Source organism: Perognathus longimembris, chromosome 1 (genome assembly GCF_023159225.1).
Source record: "Perognathus longimembris pacificus isolate PPM17 chromosome 1, ASM2315922v1, whole genome shotgun sequence".
In the NCBI taxonomy this organism is placed as follows: domain Eukaryota; kingdom Metazoa; phylum Chordata; class Mammalia; order Rodentia; family Heteromyidae; genus Perognathus; species Perognathus longimembris.
In genome coordinates this window covers 4,143,144-4,168,163 of record NC_063161.1, presented here as the reverse complement: position 1 = coordinate 4,168,163, position 25,020 = coordinate 4,143,144, and the positions used below count along the sequence as shown (strand labels likewise).

Sequence of the window (25,020 nt, the reverse complement as noted above, 5' to 3'; positions counted from 1 at the left end):
GAAGAAGGCAGGAACTGACGGCCCCCACTTCCTAGCCGGAAGTCAGCAGACGAGCAAGAACCAGTGTCGCGGCATGAGCTAGTCACTGAGACACAGGGGCGTTCCTACAGAAAGCCAGTGAAGGCCCTGGGGGTAAAAACAAGGGCAGGGAGGGGACCAGCAGGCTGTTTTTGTTTCTGGTTTGTTTTTGCACTGCTGGGGATAGAACCTAGAACCCAGCACCTGGCACACTCGAGGTAAGCCCTCGAGCTCTGCGGAGGCAGCTCAGGTCGCCTCCGAGTCGAAGGCTGCTTGAGCGGAGCCGGGAGAAGGCCCAGGAGCGGCCTGCCGGCCAGAACGTTTCAAGACTGGGGGAAATGGACTTTTCCTAAAAGTTGCTCTCCACAAAAGCAACGAACCATCCAGGCACCAGTAGCTCACACCTGTAACCCCAGCTACTCTGGGGGCTGAGACGTGAGGATTACGGTTCAAAGCCAGCCTGGGCGTCAAAGCCTGTGAGACTCTTAAAATAACCAGCAAGAGGTAGTGCTGTGGCTCAAGAGGTGCAGCTCTAGCCTTGAGCAAAAACACTAAGTCAGAGCGCGGGGTCCTGAGTTCAAGCCCCAGTACTGATGCACACACGCTTGTGCGTACATGTCTGCACACATGCACGTGCACACACACACATACACACACACTCCAACCTGCTGAGAACCCGGGTGAGCTCCTCTTCCTTCAGGGGGCAGCCACAGTCCTGCAGCAGCCTCTGCAGCCGGGAGAGGGACAGAGAGCCGGTCCTGGCCTTGTCTTGCGTGCTGAGAGCTTTGCTGATCTCTTTATAATGTTCCATAAGCTTAGCCCTGGAAGAGAAAATGCTTCAGACACCCCAAGAACCAGCAGCCTCGCTGGAACACGTGCAGTGAGGCCTCCGTCGCGGGCCCCGCAACCGGGCTGGCCGAAACGTTTACGTGAAGAGTATCGCGGGGGAAAATGTCTATATTGCCTTATTACTACTAGTATTATTAGCAAAATTGTATTAGCAAAATTTCAACTTTGTCTTCTTTACTAAGATTGGCAATGCAAAAATGGAGCCAAGGGTTTTAAGATAAAGAGCTATTATTGCAGACAGGAACTACGCCTTGCTGTGCGTGTGGTCCCTGTCCCACGAATTCTGGGCATTGGGTGCCTGTAGACCGAGGCAGCCACCGCTAGGAGAAGTTACATTCATGGCAGACACTGGGAACACGGGAGATAATCACACGGTGCGCATGCGTTAGTGGGAAAGAAGAGCCAGCAAGGGGGCTGGACAGCTGGTGGGGCCTTGGGCGGTGCAGGTGGACACCTGGCTGGTAGGGCCTTGGGCGGTGCACCCCTGAGCAAAGACCGGGAAGGGAGGCGCCTGCAGGGAGCAGCCAGCGCCCGGGCCCCACGGCAGGAGTGAGGAGAGGAGGGTCACGGCGCCAGGAGCGCCTCGCCCGGGAGCAGGCACCTCCCCGTCGTGGGCACCGGCAGGCGGGTGCCTGGCTGCCCCCTCCCTGCGCACTGAACTCGGGGGCTTGGAGGCTGTCCCCGAGGCTGGCGCTCTGCCCCTTGAGCCGCGGCTCCGCTCTCCGCTTTGCGCTGATTAATTGGAGATGAGAGCCTCGTGGTCTTTCCTGCTCGGGCTGGCTCTGAACCGCAATCCTCAGCTCTCAGCCCGGCTGTGGGTTTGATTTTCCTGCATACTATTCGAACCTCTGTGATCTGGTTCGGGGAAATGCCTCCACTTCTGCTAGAGGACTGAGCCGGTGTAGAGGTTGTGACCTCTGACGACCCAGGCACTTGACCTCTGACCTGCAGTGACTGAGTGTCACTTCTCTAAGTTCAGCTCCTCTCCCCCCCCCCGCCCCCACGGAGGACGAGGCCAGCATACAGGGCTCTGAGGGCTCCAGGCCACTCCTCAGGGAGGGATGGGCCTCGGGGTCTGTGGGTCCCCACCGCTGTCCTGGTCCCCTCGCTGTCCCCACGGGTAGCTTTGTGGGGGACAGGACAGCCCTGGAGCGTGTCTGGAGAACACAACCTGCGGAAGCAGCGGAGCCAGAACCCCGGGGGGCCCAGTGAAGTGGGCGCATGAACGGGTGGGGCGGACCCGAGCGGTGTCCAGGATCCACCCGCCCAGCCCTTCAGCCCTGGCCCCCAGGGGTGAGCCCCGGGGCCCCCCGGCCTCCGGGTTCTCTTCCACGTGTGCTGAGTACAGCCGCAGGTCACAAGAGAGCCCGCTTGTCATCGAGGCTATTGCGGCCTGCTCAGTCCTTCCAAACGAAAGCAAACGAAGGTAGGAGAATATCACATGGGGGGGGGGGGTGCGTATTTTTAGAACACTGAGGCGTTCGGCATTTTGTGGGCTGGCTTTGAGGCGGTAATGAGCTCCCTTTCAGAGTAACCCTGTGCGCCACGCCCGTGAGGCCCGGGGTGCCATCACAGAGCACCCCCGAACGGAGACGGGGTGGGTCCACACGGAGCCACGCAGCTGCTGGGGGGGGGCGGCCGGGCCCCTGGTCTGCATGGTGAGCCAGAGGAGGAGGACAATGCTGCCTCAGGCCAGCAGCCAGGCCCTTCCCCTCCCCCCTCTCCCCCTCCCCGCCCCCCCCCCCCCCCCCCGCCGGCTCTGCTGGCTTTGCTCCCCACCCCTCTCCGTGTGCATCCTAGGACAGGCCTGCCCGTGGTGTGTGGCTATTCTGATTCTCAATCTTCTACTCAGACGCTAGCAACAAAGAGAAAGCAAGGCCGGGAAGAGAAGTCTGCAAAGGAGACTCTGCAAAGGGGACACTCCGGATGAAATGAACTCCCTTAGGCTCCAAGCACAGACCGAGCGCTTCCATCCCTGAATTCATCACGACTTCCACTTGCAATACACCTGCACGTGAGCATGGGACGGCGTAAAAGGGACCCTGGATTTGGGGGTCGGGGGGCCCTGAAGGTCCCGCTGATGGCGAATTGCCGCATAAGGCGAGCTTGCGGGGCCAAGGGAACCTCGGCCTTCCGAGGAAACGGCGAGCAAGCCGGGGCGTCGGGCGTGCGCTCACTAGCTGAGCCTGAGGGGCACGAGAGCTGGAACGGGCGTCAGGCGCACGCGGCTCCCCGCAATCCCCACAACTGGGGGCACACGAGCGTGCCTTGTGTGGGAGCGCCGAGGCGGGAGCCCCCCCCCCCCAGATCCTCATTATCCGCACTGGACGGGAGCGACGCGAGCTGAAGACAGGAGTGGGTAATGAGGCCAGCCCTGTCTGCTGAAGATAAATTCCACTTCTTCATCAGTTTTATGGCGTATTTGATGCATCCTGAGCGGGCACACAGTTTACGATGGATTTCACAAACTCCATTCCCCTCCCTCCGGCTCTGTGACTCAGTAGCTTAGACATAACTCGGGGGGTGTGTGCCCATGGCTTTCCTCTTAAACCCTACTTCATTATTGTGTCTCTTTTCCTTGTCCTTGGTGTTATTCCCTTTGGGAATTCTTTAACAGCAACACATCCATTTGCTCAGGAACTCTGGGGACAGAGTGAGTCCTGCCATTTGCAATGACAAGGCAGGGGACAGATGAACAACGGTGAGCCACGGCAGAGCCACGCGTGCAGGGCCTGTGGATGGGTCGCAGTGGGACTCACCTGTCCGGTTATTCTATGGCCACATCTCCTACAGCATAATTGTCTCCTGTGTTATGAATGCTAAAAATACGACAGGGGAGTTTTCACCTTGGGAAAGCATCAAAGTGCCACCCCTCTTCCACACAAACATTTCCCACACACCACTGCATATTCTCTCAAGACACACTTTACCAGCCTAGCATCCATCCATCCATCCATCCATCCACCCATCCATCCATCCATCTGTCCATCCATCCACTCACCCACCCATCCATCCATCCATCCATCCATCCACCCATCCATCCATCCATCTGTCCATCCATTCACCTATCCACCCACCCATTCATCCACTCACCCATCCATCCATCCACCCCCCCACCCATCCACCCACCCATCCATCCACTCACCCACCCATCCATCCACTCACCCATCCATCCATCCATCCACCCACCCATCCATCCATCCACCCACCCACCCATCCATCCAACTACCCATCCATCCACTCACCCATCTATGCACCCATCCATCCATCCACCACCTAGCCTTTCACACATGTATCCAGTCCACCCATCCCATCACTAGTGACAGGAGAAAGCAACAAGCATCCTCTGAACTGGGCCGGGCCCTATGTGGTGCACAACCAGAAAGGGCGGCCGTCAAGAGTAACCCACACCGCACGGGAGGGATGCGATGACCGGGCGAGGCAGGACGCCGTTCTCTGGCTCAGCACCAGCTTCTAGGTAAGCGAAGGCAGTGAGTGAGTGAAACAATTCTCATGGTAACTTTGCCAGCACAGGTTGAAAGGCACCATTCCAAAGCGACATTTCGTGCCAGGTGCACGGACACAGACCGCGCAGACGCAGCCCCCATGCCTGTGAACCCACCTGGCCAGCATGGTCTTCTCTGTGGCCTGATGCAGCTCTTGCATTTCTTCCTGGAGCTGCTGGGGCTTCGTGAAGTGGCCCAGGAAGTTGAAATAGTCCTCTGTATAGGGCCGGTGGACCGCAGGCAAGAAGCTAATACCCAACTTGTGTAGAAACTCTTGGTAAGTGACGTAGCCTTTGCCCTCGGTGTCGTAGCTGTAAGGAAGAAGAGCAGAGCTCTCGTTGGTAGCTGTGAAGGCTGGCTCGGGCCCCCCCTCCATCCCCCCCCCCCCCCGCACTGCAGCCGGGGAGCTCTGTCCTCCTCCGCCTCTCTCCTGACCTGCCCGCCCTCGAGGGGACTGAGACCTGTTACTCTAATCAATGGAAGATTTGCCTCCTGGATGACCCAGCCCGAGAGAACACGGCCAAGTCACAGCCTGGAACTGGAGGGACAGTCACCATGAAGGAAGTTGAGAACACCCCTCCACACACTCAACTGGCTTAAAAGAAAACCCTTCAGAAAGCATATTCCATCTTAAAACCTGAGTAAGTGAAGGCCACTTGATTTCAAGGATGGTAAAAACCCCCACTTTCCCTCTGAAGAGAAGCCAGTGACACACAGCCAACAAGAGAGACGAGAAAGAAAACAAGATAAAAAGTCGGTTATATGCCTTTTGTGTCATTTTCTATTATTGTAATTTTTTCTGAATTAAAATTCATTAAAAGGGGCATAATGAGATTTTTTTAATCTCCTAATGTTATTCAAATAGCAAAAAATTGCCTTAATAAAAAAATTAAGGCAAGTTGTCAATTTTCTTTCTTTTATTAAAAAAAAAGGCTTTTTTTTTTTCCCCTTCACATAAAGCTCCTGGCTTCTCGACTAATCGATAGAAACGGCATCTGCAGGTGTGTTTTTTCCCCAGATAAACTCAGCTACGTGGAACGCGATGTATAGTTAGGCGATCTTCGGAGCCTGACCTCCCGAGGGGACGCTGGTGGTGGGGTGTCAGCTCTGGGCACCCTGATTCTCCAGTGGTGCGGCTCTCCTGCCGGCTAGCCCGGCGCTCCCGGGACAGAGTGAAGACAGCGGCCTGCTTTGCTGCGTTCTGGGGGAGGAGCGGTGGAGTTCCGGAAGGCCAGCTGCTCGGGCCACTGCATGCTGGGGCCAGGAGGCTGTCGGCCGCCCAGAGCCAGGGGCCGGGCGGAAGCCGGGGCCTCTCAGCTGACGCACCTGCAGCTTCCCCTGCCGTGGCTCTGTCCACACGCCCCAGGGGGAGGAAGGGGCCCTCTGTGGGGTTCTTCCACTTGGCTGGGGTGCTCTCTGCCGGGCCCCAGACAGCCTGAACAACCCCGGGGTTAAGACCAAGCCACGAGGACCTTCCCAGGTACCTGTGACCAGCGTGACTGTCAATGCCAGCCACAAGGAAAGCTCCACTTCTACAACCAAGTGACACACCCACGAAGAGCCCCGTGGGCTCCACCCGCCAGGGCCGCCCCAGGGCGCAGTGAGCCCCGTGCTGGGGGGTGTTGTCCAAGGCAGAGGCCCTGCAAATGTCGATAAGAAGGCAGCAGAAGGGCAGTTTAATTCCTACTGGGGCGTGCATGCGTGTGCATGCGTGTGTGCGTGTGCCACATCCTGAGCTCCCACGGCTCCAGGGCTGTGCATCTCTCCCTGTGTCAGGACATCAAGACCCAGGCCAGCCTCATCTCAGTGACAGAACACTGCAGCCTATGGCCGAGACAGCCCCCCACAGAACCCCCCCGGGCTCCTAGCAGAGGGCTGCTGATGGCATGACCCGCCCCAGACAGACAGACAGACTCACTCACTCTAGCAGCACCGAATCTTCCCCAGAAGCCTCTCCCTCCTCTTTAGGTCTAGATAGCATGATCCCTCCTCCTGCCTCCGGGGGCCCATGCCCGCAAGGCCTGCCTGGGGTGTGAAATCCTGGGACTCCGTGTCAGGGGTGGCTGTGCTTTAGTCACGTCCGGCCGTGGCCCAGGTCCCAGCTGGGTGGACAGCTTCCTAGAGCACCTCCCAGTGTGCGGGGGGGGGGGGGGCGGGGGGAGGGCAGCGTCTGGGGGTTCCCAGCGTGTGGTGGGGGCTGTGTGCGGGGACTCCCAGGGTGCGGGGACCCCCCAGCGTGCGGGGAACCCCCAGTATGCGGGGAGCCCCCAGTGTGTGGGAGGGGGGGCCCCAGTGTGCGGGAGGGGGGCCCCAGTGTGCGGGAGGGGGAGCCCCAGTGTGCGGGGGGCCTTCAGCGTGCGGGGGCACTTCGCAGGCTGTGCCCTCCCGGAGGGGCTGTTCTACAGTGGTGTGTGACGGTGTCCCTCACCTGCTTGATGCTTGAACTGAATGAAAAGGCACTTCTTAATTACTTCATTAATAAAGATCATAAACATGCTCTTCTCATCGCAGTGCGCGGGAGACCAGATTGCACAATTGCAACTAAAATATTGTTATGAATGTGAATAATAAGAGAGTTAATTCAGCTTACATAACCTCACCCCTTCATTATATAATCCTTTGTGCAACATTAAAAAAAAATCAACTTGCCTATAAAGGTTGAATTTTAAAATGGCTCAGCAACAGATGTGCCAGGGAAAATGAGCTCATAAACAGAAGCCCCATAAAAACTTGCATTTGCATTTCAGCATTGGCCATTAATTTATGATATAATCAGATCATTCTGCCCCGTTATTGTACACATAGCATTTCAGTAGTGCACACAATTTGGCTATGTCCGCAGCAATTGTTCCACTTTGCTGAGGGAGTCTTGGGCTTTTGCACCCATTCTTGCAGGAATTTTAGAACATAGGAATTTAGCCCAAGAGATGAGGGCAGGGTAAGGACACAATCTCCAGGCCAGTCCCGCGGGAGACTCGGCCAGCGATGCGAGGAATTCTCCCTGGTGCCATCTTGTTGGAGGAAGGCCTGATGGCTCAGGCAACTGCTCTTCAGAACGGGCAGGGCCGGAACCCTTCCTGGGTTCCCCTAAGACGGGCAGTCTGTCCGTGGATGGAGCCACGGGAAACACTTTTTCAGGCTGTGCTGGAGTTTGGCCACTTGAGCCTCTGTGAAGGGCTCTTTGTGAGCCGGAGCCTCGTGGTCGTGAAACTCCAAGGTGAACTTCCCTCCACCAAGATCCTGTTCATGCAGCTCCCACCTCTCCCACCCAAGGTTCGCGGTGTCTGATACTTGCCGGTCGGGCACCAAGGGGCTTCTCTGCACTTGGCCTTGACCTTGCTTCCTACCGGTGGCAGACCCCACGTCCCCTGTGCCCAGGAGCTTTCCATGGTCTCTTTCTGTACTGGAATCTTTTTTTTTTTTTTGGCCAGTCCTGGGCCTTGGACTCAGGGCCTGAGCACTGTCCCTGGCTTCTTCCCGCTCAAGGCTAGCACTCTGCCACTTGAGCCACAGTGCCGCTTCTGGCCGTTTTCTGTATATGTGGTGCTGGGGAATCGAACCTAGGGCCTCGTGTGTCCGAGGCAGGCACTCTTGCCACTAGGCTATATCCCCAGCCCCTGTACTGGAATCTTGATACAGCACTCTCATGTGAGATGTCTGTGTGTGAATACCAATTCCACACGCGCATCACCACAACGTTCCCACACCAGAACCCTGCACAGCCCCAGGGCCGTCTCCCGTGAGGGCGAGGGCTCCCTTCGGTGCACTTCAATGACATTGTTAGGAGTGTTTTTGCGAAGTTGGTTTCACATCAAGAATAGCTGAGTGCCACCAGATGAAAGAAGGCTGGAGCCTCCCGGTGGGCGGGGCCTGCAGGGACAGCCTCCCGGTGGGCGGAGCCTGCGGGGACAGCCTCCCGGTAGGCGGAGCCTGCGGGGACAGCCTCCCGGTGGGCGGGGCCTGCAGGGACAGCCTCCCGGTGGGTGGGGCCTGCGGGGACAACCTCCCGGTGGGCGTGGCCTGTGGGAGAGAGCCTTCAGATGGGCGTGGCCTGCAGTGACAGCCTCCAGGTGGGCGGGGCCTGCAGTGACAGCCTCCCGGTGGGCGTGGCCCGAAGGGAGCGCCTCCAGGTGAGCGGGGCATCCTGCCCTGTGCCCAGCTGTGGTCTCAGGCTCTTTCCGTGGAATCAGGGGCCTCGGGGTATGGAGCTCTTCTGCTCTGGACTGGGCTGCCTGAGCCCCACCCCTGGCTCCACAGGGCTTACAATGGGTTCTGATTCTGCTCAGTATCTTGCTGCCCAGAGCTCTCGCTGGGCACGGCGAGGTGTACGCATTCATCTGGACACGGCGAGGTGTACATGTTCCCATGTGGACACGGCGAAGTGTACATGTTTATCTGGACAGGGCGAGGTGTACGCATTCATCTGGACATGGCGAGGTGTACGCATTCATCTGGACACGGCGAGGTGTACATGTTCCCATCTGGACATGGTGAGGTGTATGCATTCATCTGGACACGGCGAGGTGTACGCATTCATCTGGACACGGCGAGGTGTACATGTTCCCATCTGGACACGGCGAGGTGTACGCATTCATCTGGACACGGCGAGGTGTACATGTTCCCATCTGGACACGGCGAGGTGTACATGTTCCCATCTGGACACGGCGAGGTGTACGCATTCATCTGGACATGGCGAGGTGTACATGTTCCCATCTGGACACGGCGAGGTGTACATGTTCCCATCTGGACACGGCGAGGTGTACGCATTCATCTGGACACGGCGAGGTGTACATGTTCCCATCTGGACACGGCGAGGTGTACGCATTCATCTGGACACGGCGAGGTGTACATGTTCCCATCTGGACATGGCGCGGTGTACGTGTTTATCTGGACACGGCGCGGTGTACGTGTTTATCTGGACACGGCGCGGTGTACGTGTTTATCTGGACACGGCGAGGTGTATGTGTTCATCTGGACACGGCGAGGTGTACGTGTTCATCTGGACTCAGCAAGGTGTACGCGTTTATCTGGACACAGCGAGGTGTGCGCGTTCATCTGGTTACGCGCGCACTAGCGAGGCCGCCTCGCAGCTCTGGAATGCCGGGACAGAGCACAGGGCCTGCCTGGCGCTTACAAGAAAGCCTCACAGTGGCTGCTCAGCGTTGATGGGGGGAGGCGGGGCTGCTCGGTAGTCGTCCTTCCAAAGCCCAGCTGAGCACAGGGCCCTGCGACCCCGACCCCAGCCTCGCAGCTCCTCCTTTCACTGCTGGGGTGCGGGACTAGGAGGCCAGACCAGCCCCGGGCAGAAGGCTCCGGAAGCCCAGCCGTGATTCTGGGGCAGCGCAGCCTTGCCTGCTGGGTGGACGCGCCCTCCCTGACCGTGATGATAAGGTCACCTCGGGAAGCCAGCCCGATTCCCAAGTCCCTCCCCGGGAGGGAAGGCTCCACTGGACAGAGCCACGGGATGAGCCACAGACTTGGTGTGAGAAATACAATACTGGAGGACCAATCTCGTGCGGCTTGGAAATGATGAATTCACTTCCGCAGGGCACACCAGCTCCCCCAGACCAGCCCAAAGCTCTGAACAAGTGCACTTCGCTTCGGAGGCACTTAATAAATGTGGAGAGAATAATGGGTGTGGAAAGGTTCTTCCTTTGTCTAAGTTTTCTAGTACATTTTCAAAAGAACAGAGGGGTATTTTCTTCTTTGCGTCTGCCTTCCCACTTCTGGGAGCTTCTTGTTCTGAGAGTGAGCTGACCTCGGGGGGCCATGCTGGCCCCAGCGCCGCAGGGCCCCTGGGCTGTGGTGCTCCCATTCCCTCGGGAGGACGCCCATCACCACCCGTGGGTGCGGCCGCCATCCTGATAGGGCTGCGGGGGGGGTGGTGGTTCTGACCACCGTGATGGGGATGGAGGCCCGTGCTCACCACGCGCCCTCTGCCGGAGCCAGGGTGTCACGGTGACGATGAGGAGATGTCACCTCAACGTGGGGAGCAAGAACATGCCACTGAGCACCCCTGTGGCCGGGCCTCTCCGCTTCGGGGGTGCTTTGCTGAGCTCTCTGGAGTGAGTGTGCGGTGTACTGCAGAGCACTTTGCTTCTCCTTGCAGGGCGCCCTCCGTGTGTGTTTAGTGTCTGGCACTATCCCGTGCGCCAGCTGGTGGCCGGCCAAGGCCCTGTGGCTGAGTCCAGGCGCCCTAGGCAGGTGTGCGCTGCTCGGCACTGGGGTGGGGGGGGGCTGCCTGGTTTCTTGGCATGGCGTAGCAGAAGCACCCAGGAGCAGCTGGCAGCCGCTGGTGCCATCTCTCTCCAGCCCGCGGTTCCTCCCAGTCCCGAGACCACGGAGGGCCTAGCGCGCGTGTCGAAGCTTGCAGGCTTGCCTCCTGCAGCCCCTCTCCTCCTCGCAGTCCCGGGAGCGTCCTCAAGTCCAGGCCTGCCTGGGGTGTCGTCCTACTAAACGCTGCCTTCGGGACCAGGAAGGTGCGCGGCGTGCCTGGCCTTCGTGATCCGCTTTCCTGTCGCCTTCTGCTCAGCAGTGATTGTCGGGGGAGGGTCGTCCTCCCGGCCCCGTGCCCAGCAGTTCCCGCCTGCGGTCTCCTCTGGCCCAGCAGTTCCCGCCTGCGGTCTCCTCTGGCCCAGCAGTTCCCGCCTGCGGTCTCCTCTGGCCGGGTCACGGTGGCGCCTGTCTCCTGGCTGGCTTGGTGTCGGTTCAGGACCTCAGCACAGCCCCTCCTCCGCCGGATCACTTCCACCACACTGCCCTCCCTCCCGGGGGACTCCGGCTTTCTTGTGCCCCCCCCCATCGTCCCGCGTGCTCTTCCTGGGTGCCTTGCACCTGGCAGACAGACACCAGGACAGGCCCCATCTCATTCCTTCTCCTCTGGCCCCGATGGTGGGGGGTGTGGCCAGCAGAAAGGAGGCGGAGCCACAAGCCCCGGCCATGTAGCCTCTGAGCGCCGCCCTCTCTCTGCAGGCCGTGCCAGGGCGGGTGGCGCGCCGGTCACCTGACGATCCCGTGGACAGGGCACCACCGCCCTGTCCCACAGCAGGCGATGGCACCGTGGGGGGGAGGGGCGGCCAGGGAAATGCTGCTCTCATTAGCCTGGTCCACACGCTGCTCCGAGCCCTCGCCTAGACGTCAGCTTAACATTTGTGAGTTCCGTAAGATGAGCAGAACGGTGGAGATGACGCCCGGCATCGTGAATACGTTCTGTACCGCTTAATTGCAGGCTTTTTAGCACAATAAAACAATTGGGGGAAAAAGACAGCAGCTAACAAAATCCCAAATCAATACAGATTTAATTTGATTTTTTGAAATGTATGAACTATTCCTTAGAAGTAGCTCATTTAGTGAAATAAAGCCAGAAGGATCCGTGCTATCATGGGCGGGGCTTGCTGGGGACCGCGGGCTGGGCTAGGAGTGAGCGAGCACAAGGACACGCAGGGAGTGGGGACAGGCGCCCCCGGGGAGGAAGCCACGAGACGGAGAGGCAGCGTGGGGACCGCAGGGACTGAGCTCTCTGCTCTGACACTCGGCCCCCTGTGGCTCTGGGCTCCTGGGCCTCTCCACTAATTGTTAGATGATAAATAAAATAAAAGCACCAGGACCATAGCTTCAATGCCCAGCGGCTGTCACTGAAGGTGGAGACCTCCGCCATCCCCTTGGGACAGAGAGTGCTCCTCACAATCACGGGAAGTGACTGGAGGACCCCCCCCCGGGTGGTATTCACCACTCCTACGAGTCCCCCCACGGGAACTGCATGGCCAGGGGTCTCGTACTGTTTGCTGGATGGACGAATGAGGCAAAGGTCAGAGGCCACGGGCCCACATAAGGAGAGTGACGCCCAGAAAGGCCAGGTGGCTCAATGGAAGGCACCCCGCTGGAGGGGGCGGGGGGAGTCACGTCCAGGTTCCTGGCCCTAACCAGTTGGCATCCACCGCGTGAGGCCAGCAGAGCAACAGTGGACCAGGTCTGGCCCTAGCAGTTTGCAACGCAGGGTACATCGGTGTACTCCACGCAGGGTCCCTGAGCACAGACAGGAATGGCAGCCCGACGTCTCGGTGAGTGTCTGCCTCCAATGAAGAGGGACACAAGCCATCATCTGTGTGGAGGGCGCGTGCGGGCGCGGCGGCCATCTTTCCCCAGACCCTTCCGGGGACTGGGCTCCAGCGCCTCTCGGTCGTAGGCTGACGCCCTGCCCAGGTCCCCGATGACCGCCGGGCGGAGGCTGTGCTCCCCCAAGGCCAGAGCCTTCCCTCAACAGTTCGCAGTGCACTGAGACCACAGCTTTCTTCCTGCCACAACCATGCCAGAGTTTCGCTGTCGGCGAGTTACTGTATCCTGGGGCAGTGACCGGGGTGAGGGCACTGTCCCCCCTGCCCTGGGCTTCCGGTGCCACTGCTGGTGAGATGCCCCCGTCCCGGCCTCCAACTCCATCCCTGGAGCTCTGCTCCCAGTCTCCCCGTCCGCCACCGCTGTCCGGCCCTCCCGGATTCCCAGAGCTCCTGTCGCCGGCGCTGGGCTCTGCTCATCGACATGGCCCAGACAGTCACCTTTAAGTCACCCCAAAGGTCGGCAGGCTGGGAGGGCCATGCCTTTGCCTGCAGTGTGAAGGCAATTTTTAACTCCGTGGTAACTATATTTCGTCTGTGGAAAAGGAAGCATAAAAAGAGTCTACACCAGTCTGGGCTGGGACTGATCTTTTAAACAATGAAGGTTTTGTGAACTTCAGGTCGCCTTTCTTGTGTTTGCCTGGCTGGTGTTCTACCACTTGAGCCATGCCTCCAGCACAGTGTTTTGCTGATTACTTTTGGAGAGGGAATCTAGTAAGATCCAGCTACGGTCTTGTGGTTCTCAGCCTCCTGACTCAGCTAGGATTGCAGGCATGGGCCATCGGAGCCCAGCTTCGGGTTACTTTTCTAAACTAGACACAAAACAACCTGCCTGAGTCTAAACTTGGCCAACACTTCTGCTTCCACTTTAACAGATGGAAGTCTAAAACGTCACATCAGTAGGGCACGCTGAAGCAGAGACATCTACAAAGGGGAAACATCAGAATCGGGGGCTTGGTTAAAAAAACATCTAAATCTAAAACACATGAAAAAAAATGAAGTCGGTCGGGTGGCTCACGCCTGTAATCCTAGCTACTCAGGAGGCTGAGACATGAGGATCACAGTTCAAAGCCAGCCCAAGCAAGAAAGTCCATGAGACTCTTACATATCCAATAAACTACTCAGAAAAAGGCACAAGTGGCGCTGTGGCTCAAGTGGTAGAGTGCTAGCCTTGAGCCAAAAGAGGCTCAGGGACAACGCTCAGGCCCAGAGTTCAAGCCCCAGACCTGACAAAAAGAAAAAAAAAGACACCTGTGCTAGATTGTATTTTCAGTTTAAGAAGCCTTCAGGAAATGATTTCAGGCTGCCCCAAGGTCTGGTATTTCATTCCAGAGATTAGTTCTGTCTGAAAGTTGTGCCGCCTCTGCTCCCCTCTGGATCCTGGGGAAGCACGATTTCCTTTGCCCCTCACCTGTCAGCTGAGTGAGTTCTGTTCGGGTTAGGTTTTGGGTCCGGGGGGGGGAGGGGTGGTAATTGGTCTCTCTAAGTCAGTAGAGTAGGTGCCTCCGTCCCGGGCTCGTGGCCCCACCAGCCTCGCCCCCCGCCCCCCTACTTCCCGTGAATCGCGACGCAAGCCTGGGATTGGCCGCAGCCAGCAGCCAGACACCCCTCACCTGTGCCAGAGCTTCTCGAATTCCCGCGGCGTGAGGGGGATGTCGAAACCGTACAGGGCGTTCTTGATGTCCCTCCGCCGGAGGATGCCGTTGCCCTCGGAGTCTGTCTCGATGAAGTTCTGCGGCGGTACAAGGTGGGCTTAGGGGCACGTCGTCACACACGCATGTGTGTCGAGTGTCACACGAGTGTCAAAACGAGTGTCACACGAGGGGTCAAAATCTGGAATGTTCCAAGAATCTTCCTATCCATCACTTAACTGGAGTGTATGTGTGCATGTGTACATGTGAGCTTGTTTGTGAGAGTCTGCGCGTGTGTATGTGAGTGTGCATGCGTGCGCGTACACACCACCCAATGGGGCTTGTGTGTGCATGTGTGTGTGAGTGTGCACAGGCATGCATGCTACAGAGGCGTGTGTGTGTGTGTGTGTGCGTGTGCTGCAGACGGAGGAGGCTCTTTCCCTGCCCTCCCGTGGGAAGCTGGGCTGCCCGCTAGCGCGCCCGGCTCTCCCCTGCTGCTATGCACTGAGGTTTCTGACCGCACCCAGACCACACACTTGGACCTCCGGGGCAGCCAGAGGTGGTGGGGCCTGCCTAGTGGACCGTGCAAGGCACTGGCACGTGGCTGTCTGGTGTGGGGCTGCCCCACTCAGGACAGAGCCCAGAGGCCTGAGGACGGGAGACTAGAGGGGCGACAGGGTTACGCACAGAACCTCACACCAGGGGAGGCCAGGAAGGAGCCAAGGAAAGCAAGGGGAGACATCCATTTTCAAAATGCTTTGTGGAATTGGGTGCTGCTGGCTCGTGCCTGTCATCCTACTCCTCACGAGGTTGAGGTCTGAGGATCACAGTTTCAAGCCAGCCTGGGCAAACAGAAGATTCTTATCTCCAACTAATCAGGAAAAAAAACAAAACTAGAAGTGGGATCTGTAGTTCAAGCGGTAGAGCACTAGCCTGGAGGGGAAAAGTTAAGGGATAGCATCCAGGCCCTGAGTTCAAGTCCTAGTACCACTACAATAAGAAAACTTAGTTTGTGATATTTTTCTTTCCAGTTTTTAATCCTTATTAATCCTGAAAAGGCATTAGCAATGTCTCTGTGCACTTCCGCAATGACTTATCTTTCTACACGTCTGCTGACCTTGAAAGTGAGAATTTAGTTTGAGGAAGCGTTTTAGGGGCACAGAGTCTACAAGTGGGATGAGCAAGGGGCTTCCTTTGAAGGGAATAATAATTTCCTCACCTTAGACAAGTCTGCCCATCTGTTTTTTGCTTTGGTAACAAGATACTGATGAGCCTGTTCACAGGCTAGTTCTGAATCCGCAACTTTCTGTTTGGATCTTAAAAGAAAAATAAATAAATGAGCAACCATGTCTGCATTTAATGGGCTCCTGAGTCCCCCAAGGGGTTTCCCCATCCTCTTTCCCCATTTCTTTCAAAGATATCATTAAAGTCTGTTGTTTCACATCTGGTCTAACTTAATTCTTAAAACACAGTCTTATTTCCCCAGCTGCATGGTAGGGAAGTCTTCTTACACTTTGTAAGTTCCTGTTTATTTTCAGATAAATGCAATTCAAATTTTTTTTAGTTTTATTTTTTGCGGGACACAAAATAAACAGGGATCATCTATTCTCAGAGCCTGGAGACATAATTTAACACCAAAAGTCTTTGGAAGAAAACAACTGAAAACGATTTCTGAACTTGCAAGTTGGGTGAGGACGCGCACCCACATAGACGGACAGCAAGGCATTAAATCAGTACCCATTGCCGAGTTGCAGTTGATGCTCAAAGACTAGTTGTAGGATCTAAAGATGATCAGACGTTGTGTTGTATTTACTCAGAAAATGGCAGACAACATAAACACGTTCAAAGGGAGCCTGGTCCTTAGCAGTCGACAGTGAACCCCAGCAGAGGCCGGGGCTGCGAGAAGGCCGGGAATTCCGCCCGGCGCGTTCCTCTCACTAAGCTCACCAGGAGCCGGGTGCTACTGACTGGCGCCTGTCACCCTCGCTACTCGGGAGGCTGAGACCCGGACATCCAGGCCCAAGGCCAGCCTGGGCGGGGAAGGCCGTGGGACTCATCTCCCGTGAACCAGCACGTAGCCAGAAGTGGAGCTGGGGCTCAAGTGGTAGAGTGCCAGCCTTGAACAACAACAACAAAATCTACAAGGGTCAGGCCCTACGTTCAAGTCCCAGTACACACACACACACACACACACACACACACACACGCACACGCACACACACACACACACACACGCACACACACACGCACACACGTCACAAGCCGTGACCTGGCGAGCCTCTCCCTCCAGCATCCTGTCAGGGCTCGCCGCCCCCTGGCGCGCCCCTCTGCCGTCCCCCCACTGCGCGGCGGGGCTGCTTACCCACAGAGCTGTGACACCTGGGCCTGGCCTCACCTTCTTTTCGGCGCCATCCCTCTCCAACTGTCTACCGGACTCTACGGAGTCACAGAACCTCAAGGGCCGGGAAGGATCCGGAACGCTGCGCTGCAGACCCCGCTCTGCTTTCCCTAACTCTAGAGGTTTCTGAAGGTTGACGGGATCATGGTACGCTTTCACCACCTGTAAGTTCGCACTTTAAATTCTCAACTCCACACTCCATGTATCTTTTTTTTTTTTTTTAATCTTTCAGGCACGTAAGAGAAATAGCATGTTCTCCATGAAGGCAGACTGAGATACTGTGTGACTGATAGGCCTGTTCTCAAAGATGCACCAACGGAGGTTCCCGAGGTTCCCGGGAGAAGGAAAATGGTGGCAAGAAGAAGTGTGGAACTTCAGGAATAGAGGAGGAGAAGCAGAAAGGCAAGGGACTGGGTAACTTAATACACTGCTGCTCCTTAGTGTTTCAAAATACACGAAGAGCACCGAGGACGGGACTGGAAGGGACGGAGTGGTTGGAATGGTAGCGCTTCCCTCTTAGTAGCGGACCGAGGAAATAGACGGAGAATCAGAACTCGGGCTCACACCTGTCACCCTCGTGCTACTCAGGAGGCTGAGGTCTGAGGGCAGAGCTTGGAAAGCCCAGCCGAGTCCAGGAGACTCTTTAGCTCCAACTAACCAGCAAGAAGCCAGAAGTGGAGCTGTGGCTCAAGTGCTAGAGGACTGGCCTTGAGGGGAAAAAAAAGCCAAATGAGAATGCAAGGCCCTGAGTTCAAGCCCTAGTACCAGTGTGCATACATGTGCACGTGCACGCACACACACACACACACGCACACACACAGAATCTTCCCTTCCACAGGGGGATGAGCGCTTCCAATGTGTTCTGATGATTTGAGTAGCCGGAGAAGGCAGGAGTGTTGAGTGTTGAAGGGCCAAGGGGGAAAGGAAGCTTCTAGAAAGGGGAGCCCTGGAGGTCGGCCTGGTGGGGAAGTGTGAGGTTGTGGAGGGGGAGGGGCAAGCCCCTTACGCAGTAGAGGGACACCCCACAACTGACTGGGCTCCCTCCCTTGCCCAGCACCCCTCGGGGGTGGACAGGGTGCACGCAGCACAGACAGGGCCTGGGCGGGGGTGGGGGGCGGGGCTTCCCAGCTTTCTAAGCTAATTTCTCCCCAGGACTGCTGGAAGCCAAGCTGGGTCTGAGGGGCTCCGGCCTCACTTCTTTGAAGGGTCTTTCTGGAGCACAGTGGAGCCTCTTCACCCCAGGGGGTGTAACCTCCCTCCCTGGCCAGGGCGAGGGATCCTCCCGGTGCCCAGCCTCCTGCTGTCCTCCCCAAGGCCCGCCTCATCCCACAGTGTGCTCCACACCGGCCTGCCGCGCTTCTGCAAACGCTGCTCCCTGGCCCTGGAACAACCCGTCCTCCAGCCTGCCCGCACGCCGAGGCCCAGCTCGAGCACCCCGACTTCTCCTGAGCCCTGCTCACCTCCCCACCAATCCCGGAACAGCGCCCAGCACCCCGGGGGGGGGGGGTGGGGAACTGGCCCAGGCCGCAAGGCTGAGCTGCTGCTGTCGAGGGAAGGCCGGCCGTGCTCGGCGGTTGACCATTTTTCCATGTTGATTCTGTGTGCATCCTCTAGAACATTCTTTGGGTTTTTTTTTTTTTTTGTCCCGTCTTAATGCCAAGCGATCGAGTCTCACATGAAAGCACCCCGACCCTGAGCTATGGGGCACAGGCGTCCGCCTCCTGCCGCGGGATCGTTTTGCAGTCGTTTGCTTGCGCTCATTTTGTCGTTTTAGTGGGGACCAAAATAGAAATCTATGAACTCTGGAGGGGCGATCAAATACGGCGCTGGAGTGAAGGGCGGCCTGCCGCACAGTGCTCAGCATCCCAAAGCTTGCTTTTTCGTTTTGTTGTCCTGGGCCTTGCACTGTGGCTTAGCTTTGTGGCTCAGAGCTGGCGCTCTACCACTTGAGCCGCAGGCTCTACTTCTGGCTTTTTGCTGATCGGCTGCAGGTAAGCGTCTCAGATTTGTCTGCCCGGGCTGGCTTTGAACTGCGATGCTCAGAGGTCAGCCTGCCAGGCGCTGGGCAGGGAGAAGCAGGCTGGGCTACCCCGTGTAGGAACACGCGCCACCTGTGGCTGCTGCCCTCTAGCTGGGGGGCGCTGCTCTGCCTTCAGGAGGGTGCAGGCAGCCGGGCGGGGTCGGGCCCAGGGCTGAGACTGCCGGTGGCCAGGGTCAGGGCCGTGGCTAGTGGGCGTCGGGGGAAGGGGGCCAGGGCGGGACTCACCTTATGAGTCTTTGGGGTGCGTCATCCATCCTGAGGGGTCTCTTCTCACAGAGGTTCCGAAATTCCCGGAAGTTTAAAGTGACACTAAGTCTCAAGCCGAGGAGGCCGAGGAAGCGCTCGAACTCGTCGTCTTTCAAGTTGAGCAGCAGCTGCAGCAGCAGTCTGTAGAAGTCATGCATGCTGATTAGGCCGTCCATGTCCGTGTCTATCTTGAAGAAGGCGGAGTAGGGGTCCTAGAAATGGAAGGCCGAGGTCAGAGCCCTTCCCCAGGCCTGGGCGCTGCCAGAGGGAGGGTGGGGCTTGGCCGCCCCTGGCTGTGACTTGGCCTCCTTGTCCCGGTGGCTTCTCCTGGGAATGGAGCTGCTCCTCCTTCGGGGGAGTTGGATGGCTTTTTTCTTTTCTTTTTTTTTTTTTTTGCCAGTCCTGGGGCTTGAACTCAGAGCCTGAGCACTGTCCCTGGCTTCTTTTTGCTCAAGGCTAGCACTCTGCCATTGAGCCACAGTGCTACTTCCGGCTTTTTCTATATATGTGGTGCTGAGGAATCGAACCAGGGCTTCCTGTACATGAGGCAAGCACTCTACCACTAGGCCATACTCCCAGCCCTTGGACGGCTTTTCCCTCCGGTCATTTGGCATCTGCACTTTCCCATGAGGGGCACGGGGTGGGGGGAACTGGTCTTGGCTGGCGCTCCCCAGGTTTTGTGGAGTGGTACAGGGAGCCTGCCTGGCCAGCCCAGCACGCAAACCCTGTGCTCTGTCCATGGTGCTGCCGGGGCCAGGGCTCCCGCTGTAGAAAGGCTCCACTGCTCCTTGGCTCACTGTGGGGTGCGCAAGGCAGAGCCCCGAGGTGGGGTCTAAGTGCTCTAAATGCAGCGTGTCCTAGTTCTGCGGCCTGAAGTCAGACGGCACATGCGAGGCTCTACCTGGACCAACTCCTGTGTTTCCCCGCCATGCCCCTGCTGGGACTCGGGCTGCAGGAAGCACCAGCTGCGGCCTGGACCCCCCAAGCCCGGGCATCCAACCCCACAGGTGTCCTGGAGGCCTGGCGCCTGCACGGGGCGGGGAGGGGGCCGAGCGGCCCTGCTAGGGCTCAGGTCTGACAGTGAGCTCGGAGACGGTGGAGAGGTCTGTCTGTCTGTCTCCTCTTTCATTCACTCATTCGCCCACGCGTGCAATCACGGTGCTGAACACCGTGGAAATCCACAGAAAGATCCGGCCTGCCTCTCTGAGTGACCGTCCTCTTTGGCAAGGTGCTGCTGGCCGTCCTGACTCCATCCAGCTCCCAGCCCTCGCTCTCTCCAGACGCGTCTCCAAATGAGGCAGGCAGCGTCATCTCCTGAATGTCAAACTGAGCAAGGCCGAGGAGAACTCCTGGGGCCTCTGTGATCTGTGGAACCCCTCCCCCTCCCCCTCCCTCCTCCCGGTGAAGTGCAGGCTGAGTGACTCCAGGATGGAGGGCAGGGCTCAGAGCCCGAGCCCCCAGGGGGATGGCCACAGGGAGGCTTCGGGGTGGGGGGCAGAGGGGAGCCCTCAGCAAGTCACACCGTACCCGGAAAAACTCCTTGAGGCGCTTGGGGAAGAGTCTCAGGCACTCCTCGGCGGTTATGAAGTGGCTGTTCAGGGAAGGTTTGGAGGGAAGCGGGGAGACAGTTGGCGGTGTCGCTGGCCGGCTCATTTTAGAATCTGAAACAGACATGAAAGAAGAACACACACCTCCTCAGCGCTGCCCAGGGCGTCTCCAGGAGCCACGCTGCTCCTCTTATCGCGTCCTGGCCAACTGTGACCCGGCCACGGCGTCCTGGGCCACCCATAGCGTGGGCGCTGTGGCTGTGGGGGGTGTGGCCCACACCCCACCCCGCGGGCTGGACTACGGCCCACGTCCTGCTCTCCTCCCGACTCCTGGAGGCAGACGAGGCGAATCCCCGGGGTCACGTCCCCCGGACCGGCGTGTGCCCATCATCACCAGTCGGTTGACGCCTCTCCCGACTACCCACCACCCGAGGAGCTTCTCGCGTCCTAGGAGATGTACCCAAAGAGCGGCCCCGGGCCCCGGGCAGTGCTTGGGCTGCACAGCCCAGTGGGGTCCATGGGCTTCCAGAGCCTTCTGCTCAGCACGGACATCACACCTGCCTGCTCCCCCACCCCGCTGCCCACCCACCGTGGAAACTGCTGTCCTCCAGATCGCAGCTTCCTGGGTGGCTGGGGTGCCTGGCCCAGGAGCTAGAACCCAAAGGCCGTGGGGCCTTCGCAGAGGCGGGCTGTGGAGTCACACCGTGTGTGCCCTCTGTGTGCACAAGAACCGGGCTGAGCTCCACACTCAAGATGCTACTTAACTGAGCGAAATGAAAGGGCTGGAGCTCAGATAAAATTAAGCACACAGTGTGCGTGCCCAGTCCCGGGGCCCAGTGGGCTTTGCCTGAGCAGCCCCCGCCCTGGCGGGGTCCACCTGCCGTCCGCTACCTTCAAATCCCACTGCGAAGTCCAGGTAGCTCATCCCCTCCTTCCTGTAGCCTAGCTTGGAGGTGAGCTCAGCAAACTGGGCGTCGTCCATGGGCATCCCACTGACTTCCAGGACCTGGTGGGGACAGGAGGGAGGGGAGTCATCAGCCCCTCCCCCCCCCCCGCCCCCGGCTGTCACAATTGGGCCCAGGCCTCCTGCCCTGCCCGGGGCTCCAGCCTGCCATTGTTACCTGTGTGCCCTCACCCGGGCTGCGGCGGGCGGGGCTGGCTCCCTGCTCCCGGCGAGGCCCGCCCGTGCCCGCTGAGACCCCCCAGCTTGAGTGGGGACCGGGCGGCCCGCTTCCCAGGTCTCCTGAGTGAGCTCTCCACTCGCAGATGTGCAAGGAGGCGGGACAGTGTGCGAGGGGGGTTCTCGCACGTCCCCTCGTGGCCCACGGTGCACGGGGAGGGCACTGCCCGCTCCCCCACGCCCATCCTCTCGGTCCACGCGTGCGCGTGGGGTGGGCGCAGCGGGGAAACGCGCCCCCCCCCCCCCGCACCTCCCTGTCCTGCAGATGTCCCAGCAGAGCTGCCCCAAGCCCATCCGCGTCCCCGGGGGATCACGACTGCAGACAGCTCTAGGCGGATGGCATCCCTGGCTCGATGGCTGGTCCACCACCCCCTCTCACCCCCCGCCCCCCGCGGGCCGTCTGCCCAGAGGAGGCCGCGCCCCGGGGGAGCTGGGCGGGGTGGGGCGCAGCAGAGGCAGGCACGGACGGGAACTGGTAGGGGGTGAGGAGGGGACAGACTGCTACTGACCGAGCTCTGGGGTCCTGGGGGGGGGCGGGGGAACCCCATGTGACAAGGTTGGGAGGCCCCGACATGCTCTCTCGTCCTGTCTCTGTGGGGCTCTGACCACAGCCCCGGTGTACACGCCTGCGCGGCGGGGCGGGAGTTCGCGCCCGTGCCCCATGAGCCCGTGCTTCGCTTGTCATGGGGGGAAGGCGCTGGAGGGGCCCGCTGGGGTGCTCGCCCGCAGGAAGGGCCTTCATCGTGGGGGCGCCGAGGGGAGGGGGTGGAGCGGAACTCCAAGGCCCACCCGAGGGCCTGCCGCGCAAGACTGGGAGTCCCAGGCCATCTGTGCTGGGGCACAGCTCTGGGGGTCCCCTGTCCCATGGGGTTGACAGAAGCCCAAGCCCACAGGAGCACCCAGAGGCACCGGTCGCTTGCATTGAAAAACAACTCCATATTTTGAAAACAATTACACATGAATTATTCATTGCAAATTCCTCCTGCTTAGTCCTTTCACAAAAACATATGTAATGGAGAGGAAGAAATATCTGTAGGCAAATGTTTCCTAGCCTGGAGGACCGTGAAACACCAGAGGCGGGCAGCCGGGGCCCAGGGGTCCCCGCAAGCAGCCCCCCCCCCAAGGCACGCAGAGTCACGGAGCGCCGCCGGGCACCGCGGAGCGTGTGGGTCCCCGCCAGCCCCTCCTCTGGAGGGGCACCAGGCCCGGGGCCTCCGTGGGGGGCTCCCTGGCATGAAGTCAGACAAACACAGCAGCAAACCAACTCCATTCACCACAACCCTAGGCAATTTCTACCACAATGGAAGGCTCTGGGCGATGTTTGTAAACAGATTTAAAAGACAGCGATGCCCTCGGGTCTTTCCCTTCTGTGAGAAAGTTCCTCAGGCCGCACACCGGGGCCGGCCACGCTCGTTCACCGGGGCGCCGCGTCCGCATCCTGCGGCGCGACTGAGTGCGGATGGGGTCTTCCTCACGAGCGCACTGCCGGGCCGGGGGGCCAGGTGGAGAAAGGAGCCGGAGCCGGAGCAGCCCAGGGTGGGGCTCTGTGGAGCCCGGCTCCTGCTGGGAGAGGAGCCGTGGGGGTGGAGTTGCTGTGCCGGGCCTCGTGCTTCCAGTGGGCTCCCCGGGGACCGCCACACCCCACGGTCCCGTAGGGCTCATGCTGTACCACGCCACTTACAGCGAAGAAATCTGGCAACCAACCCGAGCCCTTCCCCAGGTCGCCCATGCCTGGGTTGGCATTTGTTTTGCATTCACATGTATCACAAACCCCAAAAGACAAGGCTACCATTTCTTCTTCTTCCTCTTCCTCCTCCTCCTCCTCCTCCTCCTCCTCCTCCTCCTCCTCCTCCTCCTCCTCTTCCTCCTCCTCTTCTTCTTCTTTTTCTTTTTTTGCCAGTCCTGGGGCTTGGACTCAGGGCCTGAGCACTGTCCCTGGCTTCTTTTTGCTCAAGTCTAGCCCTCTGCCACTTGAGCCACAGCGCCACTTCCGGCTTTTTCTGTGTAAGTGGTACTGAGGAATCGAACCCCGGGCTTCATGCATGCTAGGCAAGCACTCTACCACTAAGCCACATTCCCAGCCCTAAAGCTACCATATTTTTCTTTGAGCACACCTCTATCTTTTAGTTAAGAGTCAAGTCGTCTTTCGTATTTAATCAGATGCGCACTATGTGTGGGCTTCTTAATCCCTTCTTCACCAATCGCCTTCCCTGAGCCCGAGAATTCCCTGGAGCATTGCTTATGCTGAAGATGGTGAGCGCCGGTGATCACCTGGGTTTTTCTTTTAATCGCTTGATCTGAAAACATCCTCTTGGTTCTGGAAGGCGGCTGGCTGGGCATAAAACCCGCAGGCGGGAGGGCCTGGCCTTGGCTTTGACTCTGGTTTTCCCTTCAGCTGACCACCCCCGCCCCGCCCCCAGCCTGGCCCCTCCACTCTGCTGCAATACCCCCGGGCCCACCACTCTTCCTGGGGCTCCCCGCGGCTTGTCTCACACTGCTTTTGAGACCTCGCTTTTCTTTTCTTAGCAACTTGACTGCAATTCTCTAGGTTTTTAATGTGCTTGGAGTTTTGTAAGGTTCTTAAATCTGCAAGTTTGCGCCTTTCATCCAAATGGGTGGATTTTACCATTGTTTCTTCCTGTGTCTTCTTCCCTTGTGTTTCTTGTTCCTCCCGCGACTCCAGTGACCCCAGCGCCAGACGTGTGGACGGTGTTGTGTTCGGCACTGCTCTCCTTTCCGTGATGTTACCTGTTCACCTCTCTGCTTCCGTTCATCCTAGAACTTCCACTGATCTATCTTCAAACACTCACCAACTCTTCCTTTTGTCTCTCCATTCCGGGGCCTAGCCGTCTAGCAGAATTTTTATTTCGTAAGTCTTATATTTCAGTTCTAGACTTTCCACTTGGCTCTTCATTCTTCTTGGGGTCCCCTCACCCGGCCTGGGTGCTGTCCCTTAGCTCTTGTACGGAAGGCTGGCGCGCTGCTCTACCACTCAAGCCACACCTCTACTTCCGGCTTTGGGGGCGGTTAATTGAAGGGGAGTCTCACAGACTGATTGTGAACTGTGACACTCGGACCTTAGCTTCCCTGGAATCCTGTTGAGAGGAGGCTCCATAAGGCCTGGGAAGAAGGCAGGGGGGCGCCCTGGGCAGTGCTGGCCAGCAGTGGCACTAGATAAAGAGCAAGCAATTGCTCTCTTCTTGGAAACCTACTTCCGTGACTCCTCCACCTGCCCGCATGGACATCGCGTGTGTTAGCTGCAACCCCCTCCCTCACAAGATTCGGAGCTGACAAGCTAGTAGGGCCTTCACCGGAAATGGAAACGCTCCTGGGAAGTGTGTGCAGAGCCTTCGAGCTGAGCCCTTTCTGGCAGGAACCCGCCAGCTTCCGAGGAACATGCGGAACACCAGTGGGAAAGTTTACCTTTGAACAATGGGCCCCACCCACTTTGGAAGTATTCTGGGAAGAAAGCTGCGGAAGATGAGCTCTGGGC

The 25,020-nt window shown here is 58.5% G+C and overlaps 1 protein-coding gene across 1 annotated transcript in view; it reads right to left on the bottom strand.

Moving 5' to 3' along the window:
- The window catches only part of Efcab6 (EF-hand calcium binding domain 6), a 176,264-nt gene that overhangs the window by 39,587 nt on the left and 111,657 nt on the right, over positions 1-25,020 (bottom strand). Inside the window, 7 exon segments of the mRNA XM_048354229.1 lie at positions 684-839; positions 4,490-4,684; positions 14,098-14,216; positions 15,335-15,431; positions 18,780-19,012; positions 20,328-20,461; positions 21,239-21,353. Coding sequence (XP_048210186.1) covers positions 684-839; positions 4,490-4,684; positions 14,098-14,216; positions 15,335-15,431; positions 18,780-19,012; positions 20,328-20,461; positions 21,239-21,353 — 1,049 coding nt within the window.